Source organism: Exophiala viscosa (assembly GCF_022695815.1).
Source record: "Exophiala viscosa unplaced genomic scaffold EDD37scaffold_1, whole genome shotgun sequence".
Taxonomy (NCBI): Eukaryota; Fungi; Ascomycota; class Eurotiomycetes; order Chaetothyriales; family Herpotrichiellaceae; genus Exophiala; species Exophiala viscosa.
The window spans coordinates 194,903-208,946 of NW_026944353.1; the positions used below are offsets into that span (position 1 = coordinate 194,903).

At 51.9% G+C, this 14,044-nt stretch overlaps 5 protein-coding genes across 5 annotated transcripts; 2 read left to right on the top strand and 3 right to left on the bottom strand.

The window, feature by feature from the left end:
- Positions 1–73: 73 nt before the first annotated feature.
- Positions 74–1,522, top strand: EDD37DRAFT_603343 (uncharacterized protein; the record flags this gene model as incomplete). The annotated part of the gene is made up of 1 exon (XM_062814635.1): positions 74–1,522. One exon carries the CDS (start codon positions 74–76, stop codon positions 1,520–1,522), a length of 1,449 nt encoding a protein of 482 aa, XP_062674295.1.
- A 1,860-nt stretch (positions 1,523–3,382) lies between these two features.
- Positions 3,383–5,219, bottom strand: EDD37DRAFT_670307 (velvet factor-domain-containing protein; the record flags this gene model as incomplete). Its single annotated transcript, XM_062819359.1, has 3 exons — positions 3,383–4,484; positions 4,533–4,781; positions 4,834–5,219. 3 exons carry the CDS (start codon positions 5,217–5,219, stop codon positions 3,791–3,793), a joined length of 1,329 nt encoding a protein of 442 aa, XP_062674296.1. The 3' UTR covers positions 3,383–3,790.
- A 3,034-nt stretch (positions 5,220–8,253) lies between these two features.
- On the bottom strand, positions 8,254–8,685 carry EDD37DRAFT_603345 (biphenyl-2,3-diol 1,2-dioxygenase, variant; the record flags this gene model as incomplete). The annotated part of the gene is made up of 1 exon (XM_062814636.1): positions 8,254–8,685. The coding sequence occupies one exon, from the start codon at positions 8,683–8,685 to the stop codon at positions 8,254–8,256; it is 432 nt and encodes a 143-aa protein (XP_062674297.1).
- A 652-nt stretch (positions 8,686–9,337) lies between these two features.
- Positions 9,338–10,708, top strand: EDD37DRAFT_644209 (uncharacterized protein; the record flags this gene model as incomplete). The annotated part of the gene is made up of 1 exon (XM_062817476.1): positions 9,338–10,708. One exon carries the CDS (start codon positions 9,338–9,340, stop codon positions 10,706–10,708), a length of 1,371 nt encoding a protein of 456 aa, XP_062674298.1.
- A 617-nt stretch (positions 10,709–11,325) lies between these two features.
- EDD37DRAFT_4405 (Alpha/Beta hydrolase protein) lies at positions 11,326–13,456 on the bottom strand. Its single transcript, XM_062812747.1, has one exon. The coding sequence runs from the start codon at positions 13,039–13,041 to the stop codon at positions 11,413–11,415; it is 1,629 nt and encodes a 542-aa protein (XP_062674299.1). The 5' UTR covers positions 13,042–13,456; the 3' UTR covers positions 11,326–11,412.
- Positions 13,457–14,044: the final 588 nt, after the last annotated feature.

Below are 14,044 nucleotides of genomic sequence, written 5' to 3' on the forward strand. Positions count from 1 at the left end.
TAGAATCTGGCCGGACTGATATCTATGGAACTGCAGCAGTCTCCAAAAGCACGAAGGCGCAGCTCCTCCCAACATGAGACTGGGCGCATACTGGGGCATCCTTAGCAAGCCGCGATGCCAATCATCCTCGCATATACATGTCGCCCATCGGCTAGCGTCGACCTCCGCCAGGAAGCCCAGGAACTACAAGCCCGCATATCGAAGTTTTGATCGTCTGAAGTCGCTGGATAAAGAAGCAAAGTCGGCGGAAGACTATTATATAACTGCCAAACTCGCCAGGCGACTGCAAGCGCTCGGCTTCCGTAATGTGCAGACTGTGGCAAAGCTGTTCAACCATCAACGAGCGGAATTTGAACGTGGCAAAGTCGCCAGCAACAAAGCGATCAAAATAGCGGCGACCAGCAGGAAATGGATCGAGACATACGAAGAAGCTCTCCCCTCTTCGGAGTTCAAAATGATGCAAGATCCCAACACATTGAGTCAAGTCTTCGAAGCGTTCGGTGAATGCGACTTCCACGGGCAGAACATGAGAAGATGGGGAAAACTAGGTCAATACTCGTTTCTCGTCGCCTCCGAGGCCGGCAACACCGACGCAACAGTGAAAACGGCATTGCTCGAAATGCAAAAGGGAGATATCCGACGCGAAACAGCGGAAGCCCTACGTGGAAGGGCAGCCAACATGACCGACTGGCGTGCGATGACCATGTGGCTACACCGAGCAACGCAGATGACCCACACAAAGGCCGGCGCAAGGGAAAACTACCTGATGGCGAAGAAGTTGGATTCCATGCTTGAGCCAGGTGATCGGATCATCAACAGAATGCCAACCCTAGAGCAATACGTTCCTCCATGGAAATTCGTCTTCAGAGCGGCAGACCACTACCTGTGGCATCTACAGAACGAAAACCCAGACAGTCCCGAATGCAAGCAAGTAGAAGCCGATCTGGACAACGCCCTCCAAGCCGGTGTCGAGGAATGGAAAGACCCCGAAGCCGCCGAGGAGCTTCTACGGCAAAAGCGCACAGCTGGAGGGAAAGACATAAGTGACATTCTTGAGGGGTCGGAAAGCTGGGTATCCCTCACCACGCAGTCCGCCATGGCGGGCAGCATCTTGCACTCGTATCGGCTCGCCGTGCATCTACTGCGCGAAGAGGGATGGTTCTGGTGGCGCCCTGGCAGCGCCAAAGGAAAAGTCGATCCGAACACTTCACTTGGCGGATATTGGCTCAGTCTCAGCGCGGCTTTGGCGACGCACAATGCCAATGACATGGCGTCGAGGTACACCGCGATGATACTCCTGCTGAGGGAGCATGACTACAAAGAGACGGCCTACAAATGGATCGAAGCCGCCAAAAGAGACCTCGGGGCATGTCCAGCAGGACCTGAAATGCGGCTTGGACTCGACCAGCTCAAATTCCTCACAGACAACTGGGAAGACGACTCCATGATGAAAATCAAGTCCTACGATTACCTGGACAAGGAGTACGCGAGGTCGCTAGCCAAGGAAACAGTCGACGGGTGAGGCGGGGTCAACATTATACGAAAAGATCCTCCATTTCTTTCGCTGTCGAGACCGTCTCTCGCAGTGGCAGCTGACTCTGCCCTATCTTGGCCAGCATATGGCGACGCTCCCGCCAGACGTTCAGGAACAGTGCCACCCAGAGGAACTTCATGGCCAGGAGTGCAAAAATGGTGTGTGGCTCGACCGCTGCTGCGACCTCGAGTAACTTTCCTGGTCATGGTGGATGCGAACCCGGCGCCGCAATGAGCCTGAGGCATAAACTTCCCATGTAAGAGAGCCGCCCATGCCTCGTCAGGCAGCGACACAAGTACAGAAAGGGCTTTAGTCTAGTCTGAGGTACTCCATACGGTTCTACAGCCATGCTCGACTTACCTCCCCCAAAGTCTCTATGTACGTACATCGAGGTGTTTCAAACATCAGGTACCGTGTATATCTCCGGAAACGGCCAGTGCACCATCGATCACCAGCTTCCCTTCAGCTGCCCCAAAAGCTGACCGCAAGCTCTTTCTGCGATCTTCGACGCTACTGTGCGTGCCCAGAATCCTGAGACAGGTGTATGTCTGTACTAGTACGTTCCGTGAATTCTTGGCTGATCATGGCCAAGCCATTCCGGCCAAAACTCTATATAAGCGAGGCTGATCATTATTGTCAAGCTCTTCCGTGAAACCCGAGAACTACTGTAGGCACGCATCGCCTAGGAGGCTAGGAGGGCTGATGGGTTTGACGTACAAGCATCTTTTGCTGGGTATTGTCCTTGTACGCATGCAGTACGGCTCTAACGCGGGCCGGGATTATCAGATGGAGTCTGATGATCAATGATCCATCCCATACGGAGTACATAGTAAATCCTTGGTCGCCAACTCGGATCTAGTCAAAGTTAATGTCATGCCTTCAGTCGATCCCCCAAAACGTGGCCCTAATAATATCGTGGTAAAATAGGATCCGGTGCATCACCCGCGTGCGCCCGCTTTCGACGTCTCGCTTAGAAGTTTTCTACGACGCCAAAAGACGTTGGGCGATGTCGGGTCTAATTGGCAGGAGCTGATGGGGGCTCACTAGGCTAAGGGGCCTAGGCCCGCCGGTTGGTCGATCTAGAGATGGCCTCAAAAATGACGACAATCGGTCTAGAACTCTCCTATTCCCGTCTGGGCCCATAGTTCTGGAACACTCACAACCTCACACCACCTTTTTGGTATGTAACAGAGACGAGGAGGAGTCGCTGTTTGTTGGCGTACCTTCTGAACTGAGTTCGAAACTTGATGGCGTTGTTGCATCCTGCAGAGCCTCAGAAGGGGAAGCATGATGTTCACAGTAGGTCGCTTAGAGCATTTTTTATCACCCCCAAGGGGATATTCTCCTGTCGGGCCATGCCTGACTCCCATCACGTCGGTTGCACTCTCGATGTCAAAATTGAAAAATCAGACAGCACTCCCTGGGGGCCTTGTAAAAAGCCCGTCCGAAGGTTTCTTAGTAAGTCCTGAAACCTTGTGCTTCCCAACAGACCTCTGCGCAGATTGATGTTATCTTACCCATGTTCTTTGCTCCGCAATCCATGTGCGCCTGCAACTGTCTGTGCCCAGTAGTCCATGGTTCAGAGACCACACTCGCTCGTTTCTGACAAATCCTTTGCATACGCGAGACACATCTCTTCCATTTTCCGAAAAGTGTGGCACTCATGTTTGCACACGACGGTGTTAGGTGGGATACTATCGAGATGCTCACCAACCGAAAATGCCACAGCCAGACGGCAAGCCGAGCCTGGACTTCTCAATCCAACCATAACCCAGTCCCATTAGTCTAGGGTGCTCCTGGATTCCTCAAAAACCTGATCACGATCTGCTGCATGGTAAACGGCTTGCCACGTGGTGTGTGACAGGGTCGGACAAGCTGTCTCGTATTCTCGGTACCGCCTTACTGTGGTTCAATCATGTCCAATAGTCTAGGCTGACGCGCCACAAGTCGGCGTCGTTGGACGTTCCAGTGCTGGCCCTCACATGCGCGATGGCTGTCAACAGACATCGCCGTGAAATTTGCACAATCATTATCATGTACAGGTGATGCGAAAGACTTGATTGGAAACCAACCAGGTCGTAGCCTCGATGCTGGAGTAGTTCGGTAAGAAAACCCTTTACCAACGTAGCTTTGGTTGTCCAACTTTTTTTTGACATTGACCCCGAGTCCTCTGTTGTTTCGGCTCTCTGTTCGTTCGTGGCTAGTCGTTGGCGTAACACATTCCCCGGACTAACTGCGCCTGTTCACATTAGTCCACTAATTCTCATCATAGTAAGAGTCTTCGTCAGATTCGTCGCCAGAGTGCTGCCTCCTCCGCCTTTGGCCTTCTCTTTGCCCTTTCTTCAACTTCAATGGAAAGCCTGCGCCGCGCTCCAGAAGACCCTTTACCAAGTTGGTGCTAGGCTGAATTTGATCAAAGTCTTTCGCGTTCACAACCCGGAAAGGAGCACTGGTTACCGAATCCATCGAGTGCACAAGTGACCCTGGCGTCAGGAGTGTTGGGTCCATCTTCATGAGGTTGAACTGAAGCCGATAATCGCCTGCTCTACGAATAGACAGATCAGCAAAAATGAAGAAACAACCAGGTATCCGAGCCGCGTAGGTTTGTGGCGGGTCTTGCAGCTTCGAAGAGGGATTGGGTATGAATCTTGACGTTGGGCTCGGAGGCGCAGGTGGTGTCCTAGGGTGTTGAGGCATTGTTTCTGGATCCGGATCGTCCTGCGTGGGAGTGGGGTTGGCCACCGTGGTACCGAGAAGCAGTCGTTGCAGTTCTTTCCGTCCATCGTCTCGGAAGTAATGCAATGTGCTCACATCCAACTCAGGGGACTCCGCTCCTACCAATCTGCAATGCACAACCCACCACTGGCTTCTTATCTCTGCAACGTCCTCTTCGCTGGTGGGGTCGAAATCGTCCATCAATAATTGAAGTATTGGGGGTGGATCAACAGGTCTTTACAAGGTCAGGGCTACTCCGCAGATCATGTCTGAACAAGCGTACCTTCTGTCTTTTCCGTCTGGACCAGCTCGAGCAGCTCGTGGTTGCTGTCTGATGAAGAGTGAGCATCGCTTTCGTCTGCTTGTACTTGTTTGGGCGGTCTGGAGAGTTCCCATGGGTGCAGGGTCCGACCGCACACCACGGTGAGCGACTGGATCGATCCTTGAACTCTGGCTATTCAGTGTTGAGTATGCTGGAAAAGTGTGTGACGTGCCAGCAGCCGGGAGAGAAGTTGGCGCTCCCAAGGTCGGCCTAATAACTCTTCAGTCATTCAATCACAACAGTAAATTGGTTTTAGACATACCTCGAGTCAGTACTGTGAAACTGGAATCCCGGTGTCGGCACAGTAGACCTTGGCTCAGAAGGTTGAGAAGATGGTGAGGCGCCCGGCTCTGGTATAGGAGGATATGGAGCGTGTATGCGAGGCTGTGACGATCTGGAAGGAAATAGAGACACGGGGTCTGAAGGCTGGAGCTGTGGTACTTGCTGCAGTCCAGTGGCCAACCCAGAAACTGTGGAAGGAGCATCTCGATTGCTTTCGCTAAATGTGGTTTCCGGAAAGAGAGACCGAGATTGATGGGGGTGCATCGCCTGGCGCGGCGATTCATTTGACGTCAATAAGAAAAGTAGAGGTCGAAACGCATCGCATGTCGAGTTGTTAGCAACAGACAGATGCACTGCAGCGGTCATGATACATGTAGAAATCTTCCCAGTTCAATGGTAACTGTGGCTGTCTACGAGCATTTCAAAGGCAAGTATTTCTCTCGACGTACGTGGAGAGGTACGAATATGAAGGATACGGGCGCGCTTAGCATCATATGCGCCATTAGTCAAGGACCGAGTTGATTGAATCTGGGTACAGGGGATCCTGTGTCGCAGAGATTTGGAGCAGCACAGTTGACGATCTGGATGGTCTTTAAGTGGCGTGACAAAAGTGACAGGCGGACAGAGGGCCGGACTGGTCGCAGAGCACAGAAAAGCAAACGAGGGACGTACTGGGATCGAAACGAGTGCAGATGATAGCACGCGCCGTGCCGGATGAATCGAGAGGAGATGATCGAGATTCGGCTTGCAGCGATATAGCCCGATGGCATTTGTGGATATATTGAATAGGGAAATCTGTGGTGTGTACGAGGTGCGTCCCTTTCCAGAGAAGAGACCCGCTCAGGCTGAAAGGGCAGATCCGTGGACCAGTGGCTGATTTAGCGGCCCATGCAGAATGGGTGAGATTTTTCAGCGCCATCAAAAGAACTCCCGGACCTCCAAGGTTGGATCTGGATCTTGCACGTGAAAGATAAGTTGGAAATGCATAAGCTCAAGACGAGGTACAGGCGTCGGGCACGACTCGGCCATTCTGAAATGTGATCGCTGCTTGACAGCATATCAGCATCTCAAGGATCGGTGAGGCAGTTTCAGAGGGCAACGATCGTCCCCGGAGAGACCAGGGACTTTGGCCTAATGTCCATGTCATTCGACCTGCTGTGAAGCGAAGCCCCGACAAGTCGTCGAAAGAGGGGATCGTCACAGCAGGTTCAGTGGTTTGCGGCAAGGTGCATGGTGCTATTCGAAAAGGTAAGGGTGGGTAACGCGACGTGTTTGTTGAGCAACGAAGGTTTGTACGAGGGGTGAGGGAATCCGAAGCACGGGTACTGTGTCCGGCCCGGGAAGAAAAAGAAAAGGAAAGGGGATCAGTAATGACAGCTGTTAGCTGATGTGTAAGTTGGAAGTATGGCATGGAGAGCCGAGCATCGATTCTTTGATCTCCAGATTGCTGCCTAACGGCGGTCAATCAAGCTGTCAATCATGTAAAGCAGATCGTGGAATAAAAAAGAAAGTGGAGGAGAAAATCGAGATGCCACGCAAGAAAAGGGGCCAAACAATCCAGCCATTATAATTGGCTTAATTTAGGGCCACACGCCGACATTGTCCTGCATCTTTCGTCCTTCGTCCTGTTCTTCGATCTGGGTTGACGCACGGCGATCAGACATAAGCTTCTATGCTTCTGATTCCTCTGGCTGGACATCGTATACCACCACAGTTCACCACCAAGACACAGTGGAGTTGTATCAGCGGTATGCACGCAAGTGGAGCAAAAGCAAAAAGGCACTTCCATATAACGTTTTCCCTAGAGACATATCCGTGCCATTGCATTGGTTCGTCGGACCGGGGTACTGGTTGAGGAGAAAAAGACATCGGATGCTGCAACCCGCAGCTGCGAGCTACCACAGATGATCGTCCATGATCGTCCTCACAAACGTGCCAACTTGAACCATAAAGTCGCGTGGGACTACCATATGATCTGTGCTTGACGATCAACATCATGATCACCAGAATAGAAGGCCCAAGAACCTTCTTCCAAACATCACAGCAACCGGACTCGTGAGCGGGTTCAACAAAGCTTGCCTAGAGGTAATCCTTTTACGGTATGTGTATCAATCCGTTTCACTCGATGTTTGTTGCCGGAGAAGCCCCATATAAGAGTCCACTTGCCGATACTACCAAAATAAGAAGTGCGACGTTGCAGTTGTTCGTTCTTCACCTGTCGAAGAATGCAGCGACACCACCACGGGGACAGAATTTGACTTTTTGGAGACGGAAAAGCCATGGTGGATGATCAGTCACGCCACGAAGGCAGCGTCGCGTACGACCGAGTCCGCGCCGGTGATCCTCAGGGCTGTAGCAACATTAAAAGTACTAGGTAAGTAGTTTCCGATGTCAAGTTAAAACTCAAGCTTATTGCCAGGGGTGAGCCGCTAACATCCAGACGAAGTGTCTGGAACATATCCAGCTACCGGCTTTGAATGGCCAGACGTTGGGATGCAATGTCGCTCAATTTTCAAAGGTCAACGTGCTGCTGATGCTTGCTCCTGGTTCAAACTTCTAGGCCTCCCAAATACCAATGCGAGGCACGTTCGGCGCACTGTTGATTTCATGGACAATATACTGCATGTTCAGTGCTGAAGATGCCAGCGGTTCAGAGAAATTTCCCTATGATCCTCACGAGTCTCAAGTCACTAAGAGGTCCATTTGCATAACCTTTGCCAACGGCTGGACTGGGCTTGTCAATGCAGAGTTTGGGACTTGCGGGTTCTTTCTCCACCGGCGGCATGACATTTTGTGCTCTGGGTCCTCGGGTATGTGTTGATGTCTGTTGCTCCATTACTTCCTTTGGGTTCTGGTCTAGATCACCATCCCGTCCGGCTCCGACTTAGGGCCACCGTCGGCACAACCTCGCAATCCGCGATCACTCTGATAGTCACCGAACGTTTTGATGAGACACATTGACATTACTGCCACTCACGCGGTGCCGCAACATTTGGAAGGTCTTTTTTCAACACTCAGTGCCGGTCGGTGACTTTGCTTATTATCCGCTGCGGTAACCGGCGGCGTGGTCCGAACCAGACTACTGGATGGATGAGGAGCCGTACAGAGGGTCTGCCAAGTGGCAGGTTACGAAAACTTATTGACGAGAGGAGCTGCAGGTTCCAGGTGGCCTGAATCCAGTCATTCAGTGCAACAATATGCCTTAACCATCCCTACGGACATGTATTTTGCCCAGTGCAGCCGGTAGGAGGCAAACGCCTGTGCCCAAGACCAGGTCATCCCAGATTCTGATGATATTTTCTCCTCGAATGCGATCAGGACATCCGGATGCTCTATGATTCGACCATATTTGACAACCTATACCAGTACGAATTAGCCGAGCCAAGATATGCCGCAGCAGTCAACGCAAAGAGAAGTCTATGGGGGAGTCATACTCGATCAGGTTCCCGTCAGGATCACGGACGTAGACACTGCGCAGCTTTCCCTGTGCGCCTGTTCTCCCCACCACTTGACCTCCTTCAAGCACGTTGATCCCTTTCTCTTTCAGCTTTGGGAGAATCTCGTCCACATTGTCTTCCACAAGAAAACACAAGTCACCACTTCCAGGCTGTACACTACCAGCCTTGGGTTCAAACTCCTTCCCACTAACATGTAGGTTGATTTTCTGTGCCCCAAACTTGAGCGCGTGACGTTGCATGCTGGGATCAGTAGGGGAGATGAAGGAGGTGCGCTCCATGCCCAGGACCTGCTCATAAAACTTGAAAGTGGCATCTATGTCTTTGACTGTCAAGACAAGATGGTCAAGCGACTTTGCTCTTGCAACGGCAGCCATATCGACTCGGGAGCTGGTAAAGGCTCGTTTGGCTGAGATGTAAAGGGTTGGGCTAATGACAGAGTCGATCTTTCCCAGCAAAGGTCGTGTTAGTCCTCGTACCAACATCTCAGGTTGCTTGAGTCTGTCTGGACGACTCTGGAGCTCGGAAAAATGGTGATCAACGTATTCGTCTGAAGTGACGATGATGTTCCCGTCATCTCAATGCCATACCCGACAATCGCCGAGGAAGGACGGTAGTTCTCGGCCACTTTCCGCTTCAGCACGTTCTCGCGTCTGGGAAGGTTTAGCAACCAGGCCAGAGTCCTGGGTGAAGCTTTCAGTGCTTCATCTGATTAGGGAAGTTGTTGCATCATTGTCCCATTCCTAGAGTCAGCTACAATTCGTTAGGTACATGACCATCTCGATCTCAAGATTTGTGAGATACGATGACCAGAGCCAATGAGGGCGTGGGATATTAGATAAGACTAGATACGATTAGATCAGTCCAATTCACTCCAATACATAAATTTTCCCATCACTTTTCCAGATTAGCACATCATCACCAGCAATATTAAACGCGTTATCATCTATCGTGCGGTTCGAGGTTCGGTAATCGTGTTGGGAGGAAGGATCTTTTCGACTCTCATCCCACTGTCAGCCCACCATCACGATGGTGACCACACGGTTACAAGAGAAGAAAAGTCACGACACACCGGAACCGTCCACAGCCGTCGACCTATCTACAAATACAGAACAGCAAACTCCATCTAACCCCTCAAAGAAACGCAGTACTCCCAGAACCAAAGCTACGCAGAATGTAGACGCACAAAAGTCACTGAAAAAGTCTGCTCGGACAGAGGATTCCTCGCTCCTCGACGACGATGCCACGCCAATGGCCAACAACAAAACAGTACCAATCCGCCAAAAGCCAACAGAGTCATTCTTCACTCCAGCACAGACTCCAGCAAACAAACGGAAACGCTTCACCAGCGAGGAGCTCGAGGATTCGACATTAGACACTTTCGAAACTCCAGCGGAGCACCCTCAAAGTAGGCCTGAGCAAATTGAGGAGGAGCACGACGACGATGATGCCCCAGAAGTAGTCAGCAGCAAATCTGCCGCTGCGCAAATCCGAGGATTGCGCAGTCGCGGTCTGAGCACTCCGGGCAACAAACGCAGAAAGACAGCAAAGAACCAGAAGTCCGCAGAGCCAGTGCCTGTGTCCGACACAATCGAGGTTGTAAGCACGCCAGCAACGCCAGCTAAGAAGCCAGACCAAGACGAAGAGCAAGAGACAGACGACACTATCGTTAACGATCAGTCAGAGGCTGAGGTTCCATCTGTCCAGACCGAAGACGAAAGCATACCCCAAACCATCACCGTGAGCGAAACGATCATAGTCGAGACGGCTTCTCTGAAACCTGATGAGGAGGATCAGACTCAGAGCCCTGCACCTGTTGTGGATGACGCCAGTGAAACCATCGACGAAACTGCGCCTACTACAGTCCTTCCAACGGCAACAGAAGAACCGGAAGCCGAACCATCGACTGACCACGCCACCCTCGATGACCCTACAATCCCAGAAGAAACGAGCGCCGCAGCTCAGCCAGAGAGCGTATCTGAAGAATCCGCGCCCAATGACCTAGCATCGTCCACGGTTCGGGAGCATATTTCTGCATCACCAACCATTCCTGAAACACAAGACGCCTTTCTCAATCACACATCTTCGCAACTCACCACATCGACTCCAAAGTCTACCGCTAAACGTGCGCCAGAACCACAACCACAATCACGACATCGACCTAACTCTCGCTCCTCGCTTCCCAACCGCCCAACGAAGCTTTCGAAGCCTTCGAAACCCTCATCTTCCAACCTCAGCCCCCAGGAACGCGTCGCACTCCTCCGCGGGCACCGTCCAGGACAAAAGCCAAAGGCCACATCATCTCTAGAGGCCTACCGCAATCGCATCCTCGATCGGCATCCACGGACATCCGCTTGGGGCGCCCCTGGACAACGAAAGGTCAAATTCCTGGGTGCTTGATATTGACCACGATACAATTCAACCTGTTTGGGGTTCCCCACAGTTATGTTCAATTTTAATTGTTCGAGTTCCATCTCCGTGACAGGTGGCTGCAGAAACCTCACCTCAGCCTATGACCCGATCAGCTAGGTACGAAGGACATGGGCACGCACTGGCAGCTCAAGTCACGACTTGTGATGCCAGGAACAGTTGATGTTATGATATCAAAACATGCAAAAGTCTTTCCCCTACAACCTCCAGATAGGAGCTTCTAGGTTAGTAAAGCAGCTGTACTGGTTCTGTACGTTTCTACGAAGGGGAAAGGGTCTTTTCGATCCTGGTAGAAAGTCGACTGTACATCACCAGATAGCAATGCCAGAGTTTCGAAGCCAGGAGCCAAATTCCACAGCCGTTTGTGAGAGTGCTTTTGCTTGTGCACAACTCTCAGCTTCACCGTGGATTGAAGCAAAATTGCCACACTTGTTCAAACATGTACCACTAAAGTCACAGTCAAGCATAGCGTTCTACTCTAAGCTGCAGACGTACGTGTAAAATTTGTCCGTATAGCAATGATGATATCCAAACCCTGTTCATGAGACGTTTATGCTACCATTAAATGAGCGCCCGCCGTCGGTGGGTTGTAAACTGTACTGTGAACTATACCTCCGTGTATGAATACATGTCTTGATCATTATCATCTATTGTCGTTGTTGTCGTCTTCATAGTCAACACGCTCCCGCCCTACCAGTCACGGCTCGAACAGCCAGTGTTTCGATCCTACTGGCGTACAGGTCCATCGAATGCGCTACAGGATCGCCAAACATCACCTGCCGCAACTGCTCGTCTGTAACGACAGAAGCTGTCACATTATTTTCCGTGCCAGCGTCCGGTACCCGCAAGACAACCAACCGCCCAGCATTTGAGAACGTGGCGGGCGGGACTGGCCACCATAGACTCCGTGTTGGAACGAGCGTCTTCTTTGGCTTTGAACATATCTTGGGAAGCGAAAGATCAAGCCTTGACTTCGACGCGCCCAGCGTCGTCAGCGGTGACGTCGTGTCTTTGCCCACTGGCATAGACGGTACAGGCTTGGAAAGCAGATCAACGAGACTCCGGACATACGCCCTTTCCGCACGGGCGACTGGGTCGCCCTCGTTGATAAACGAGTGGAACAGACATTTCCGAAGTCGTCCGTCAGCGTGGTCGGGTTTCTGCAAGGGCAAGAGACTGATAGGTGGAGCGCCAAACGTTACACAGTGAACTCGCTTAAAGCATCCCGTCAGGATATTGAGGTCGGACTGGACAGTCGAGGCAAGCATATGAGTATATAGAAGGCTCGCCACCGCTCCACCAGCGCTGTGTCCAGTCATGAGGAGCGAACAGCTTGAGCGGTTTGGATTTTCTTCCAAGAGTTGCCGCAGTCTGGCCGCAATGGGTTTGACCATTGCTTTTGCGACCTTCAGGAAGCCAGAGTGACAAAGGTTGCCTTGATCGTCGAGGAACCCAGCAGGAGACACGGCATCGGTACTGAAATTCACGCCCCAATCGCGGAGACTGAGCATGCTGGTCCCTCGGATGGCGAAAACGATGGTCTTCTTATCGTCACATGGAATCGACTTGATCAGCATGGCTTTGGTGGATTGGCGATTGTCCGCGGAAACGAAATCTTTGCGTTCCGAAGGGGATTTAGGGGGCAAATATGCGCTGGCTGAGTACTGTGCTGCAAGGCACAGGAGTGGGTAGGTTGGGATGTATACGCGAAGAGGTGGGAGCGTGGCCGGTAATCGAGAGTTCATGTACAGGTCGGTCTTGGAGAAAACGTTGACGTGTTTGTCCTGCCCTGATTTCTTGGGCTTAGACCGAGCGTCTTGCTGCCTTGCGTTTGTCTTGTGAATGTCTCGTTCGGGGGAATATATCTCGCTGTACTCGGGAGCGGGAGACTCCGGTAGGAGGATTTCAAGATCTCGCTCCGAACCATTAAAGGCTTCCTCGTCGATCAGAGAGATGACATCGCCCAATTTGTCTTCGATCCTTGCGTGCAAGTCCGCTCTTGATGATGTCGAAAGTGTGAAATGTGATGTTTGAGGATGCGACCAGGTATGGTGAGGCTGTAACGCCTCAAGTCTGTTGTCCGGGTATATCTCATGGTTTCGGACAGGGAGGCTCGCGGCCGTGTAGGCCGGCAGCAACGCGCTGTGAGGGTCAGCCTGCGGAGTCCATTGGGGCTGGTGACCAAGAGCAGTTATGGCATTGAAAGGGTAAGATGGAGGGCTGGAGGAAGGCTCGGGTGACCAGGCGTTTGTGGCAGCCGCATCCTTTCGACGCTTTATCGCTCCATTGAAGAGGAAGGGCATTGTACCACCAGTGTGCGGGCTTTGTCAACTGCGGATGGGAGGTGCCTATCTCATATCAACGAAGACGGAGCTTTCGCATACTGTCCTCCCCTTCGATGTAAGCTTGCTCAGAAGGTGACGGGTTGAAACACTTGAAAATGGTTCACAAACCTTTCGAAGACCAGTACTTGTTCCCGAGTTTGCCTTGTCGCCTGATGTCGACGTTCTATTATGATCTGTAACCCACTCGGGACATCGGCGCTTCGATGCTTGCGCCACGATTGAGGATCCAATCGTGACGTGTGGTCGGGTATCGACTAGGGTCGGGCGCAGCAGGCCTGCATATCGAAGTCCGACCGATTGATCATATTGACCTAATCTGGACACCCCTGCTACATTCGATTTTCCTCGGCGCAGGGTAACTGCAAGGCATGGATGTGTGAAGCGGAAGAAAGAGCACGCACGGTTGAGGGGGAATTAAACTTAAGTCAGTAGTGGGGAGCCCCTGGGCCCTATCGATAGGCAGGCGATAAAATGGGTCATGAGATGGTCCGGGGTAGCAGAGCTACACGCTGATAACTGGGTGACTGTGATCTTGACCGACGGCCTAAACCCTTTTTACCACACCAAACAAAGAAGACGACAATAACTAACTGGAACGCATATGGCACTGAGGAAAGAATCGCGTTGTGTAATCCAACCCAGTCTATTTCATCTTCATAACAAGCACTGGTCTTGCCATCCCTGACACCGAGTGCACCCTCTCAAAGGATGGCTCCGCTTCTCACGACTGTCTCAGTGGGACAGTAGGCGAAACCCATGTGGCGACTTCCGACATCTTCCTTCTGCCCTCGATAACAAGCTACCCGTTATTCGTCCGTCGAAGTGGTAGCATCTCCAAACCCCAAGCTCAGCCTTGGTTCAATGACCGGCGGCGGCTCATCGTTCCTGAAGGTTTGCTACCCATCTCGCCCGGAGCATGGACCTCTGCGAGGCGGTGATACCCCATCAATAACCGCCCATA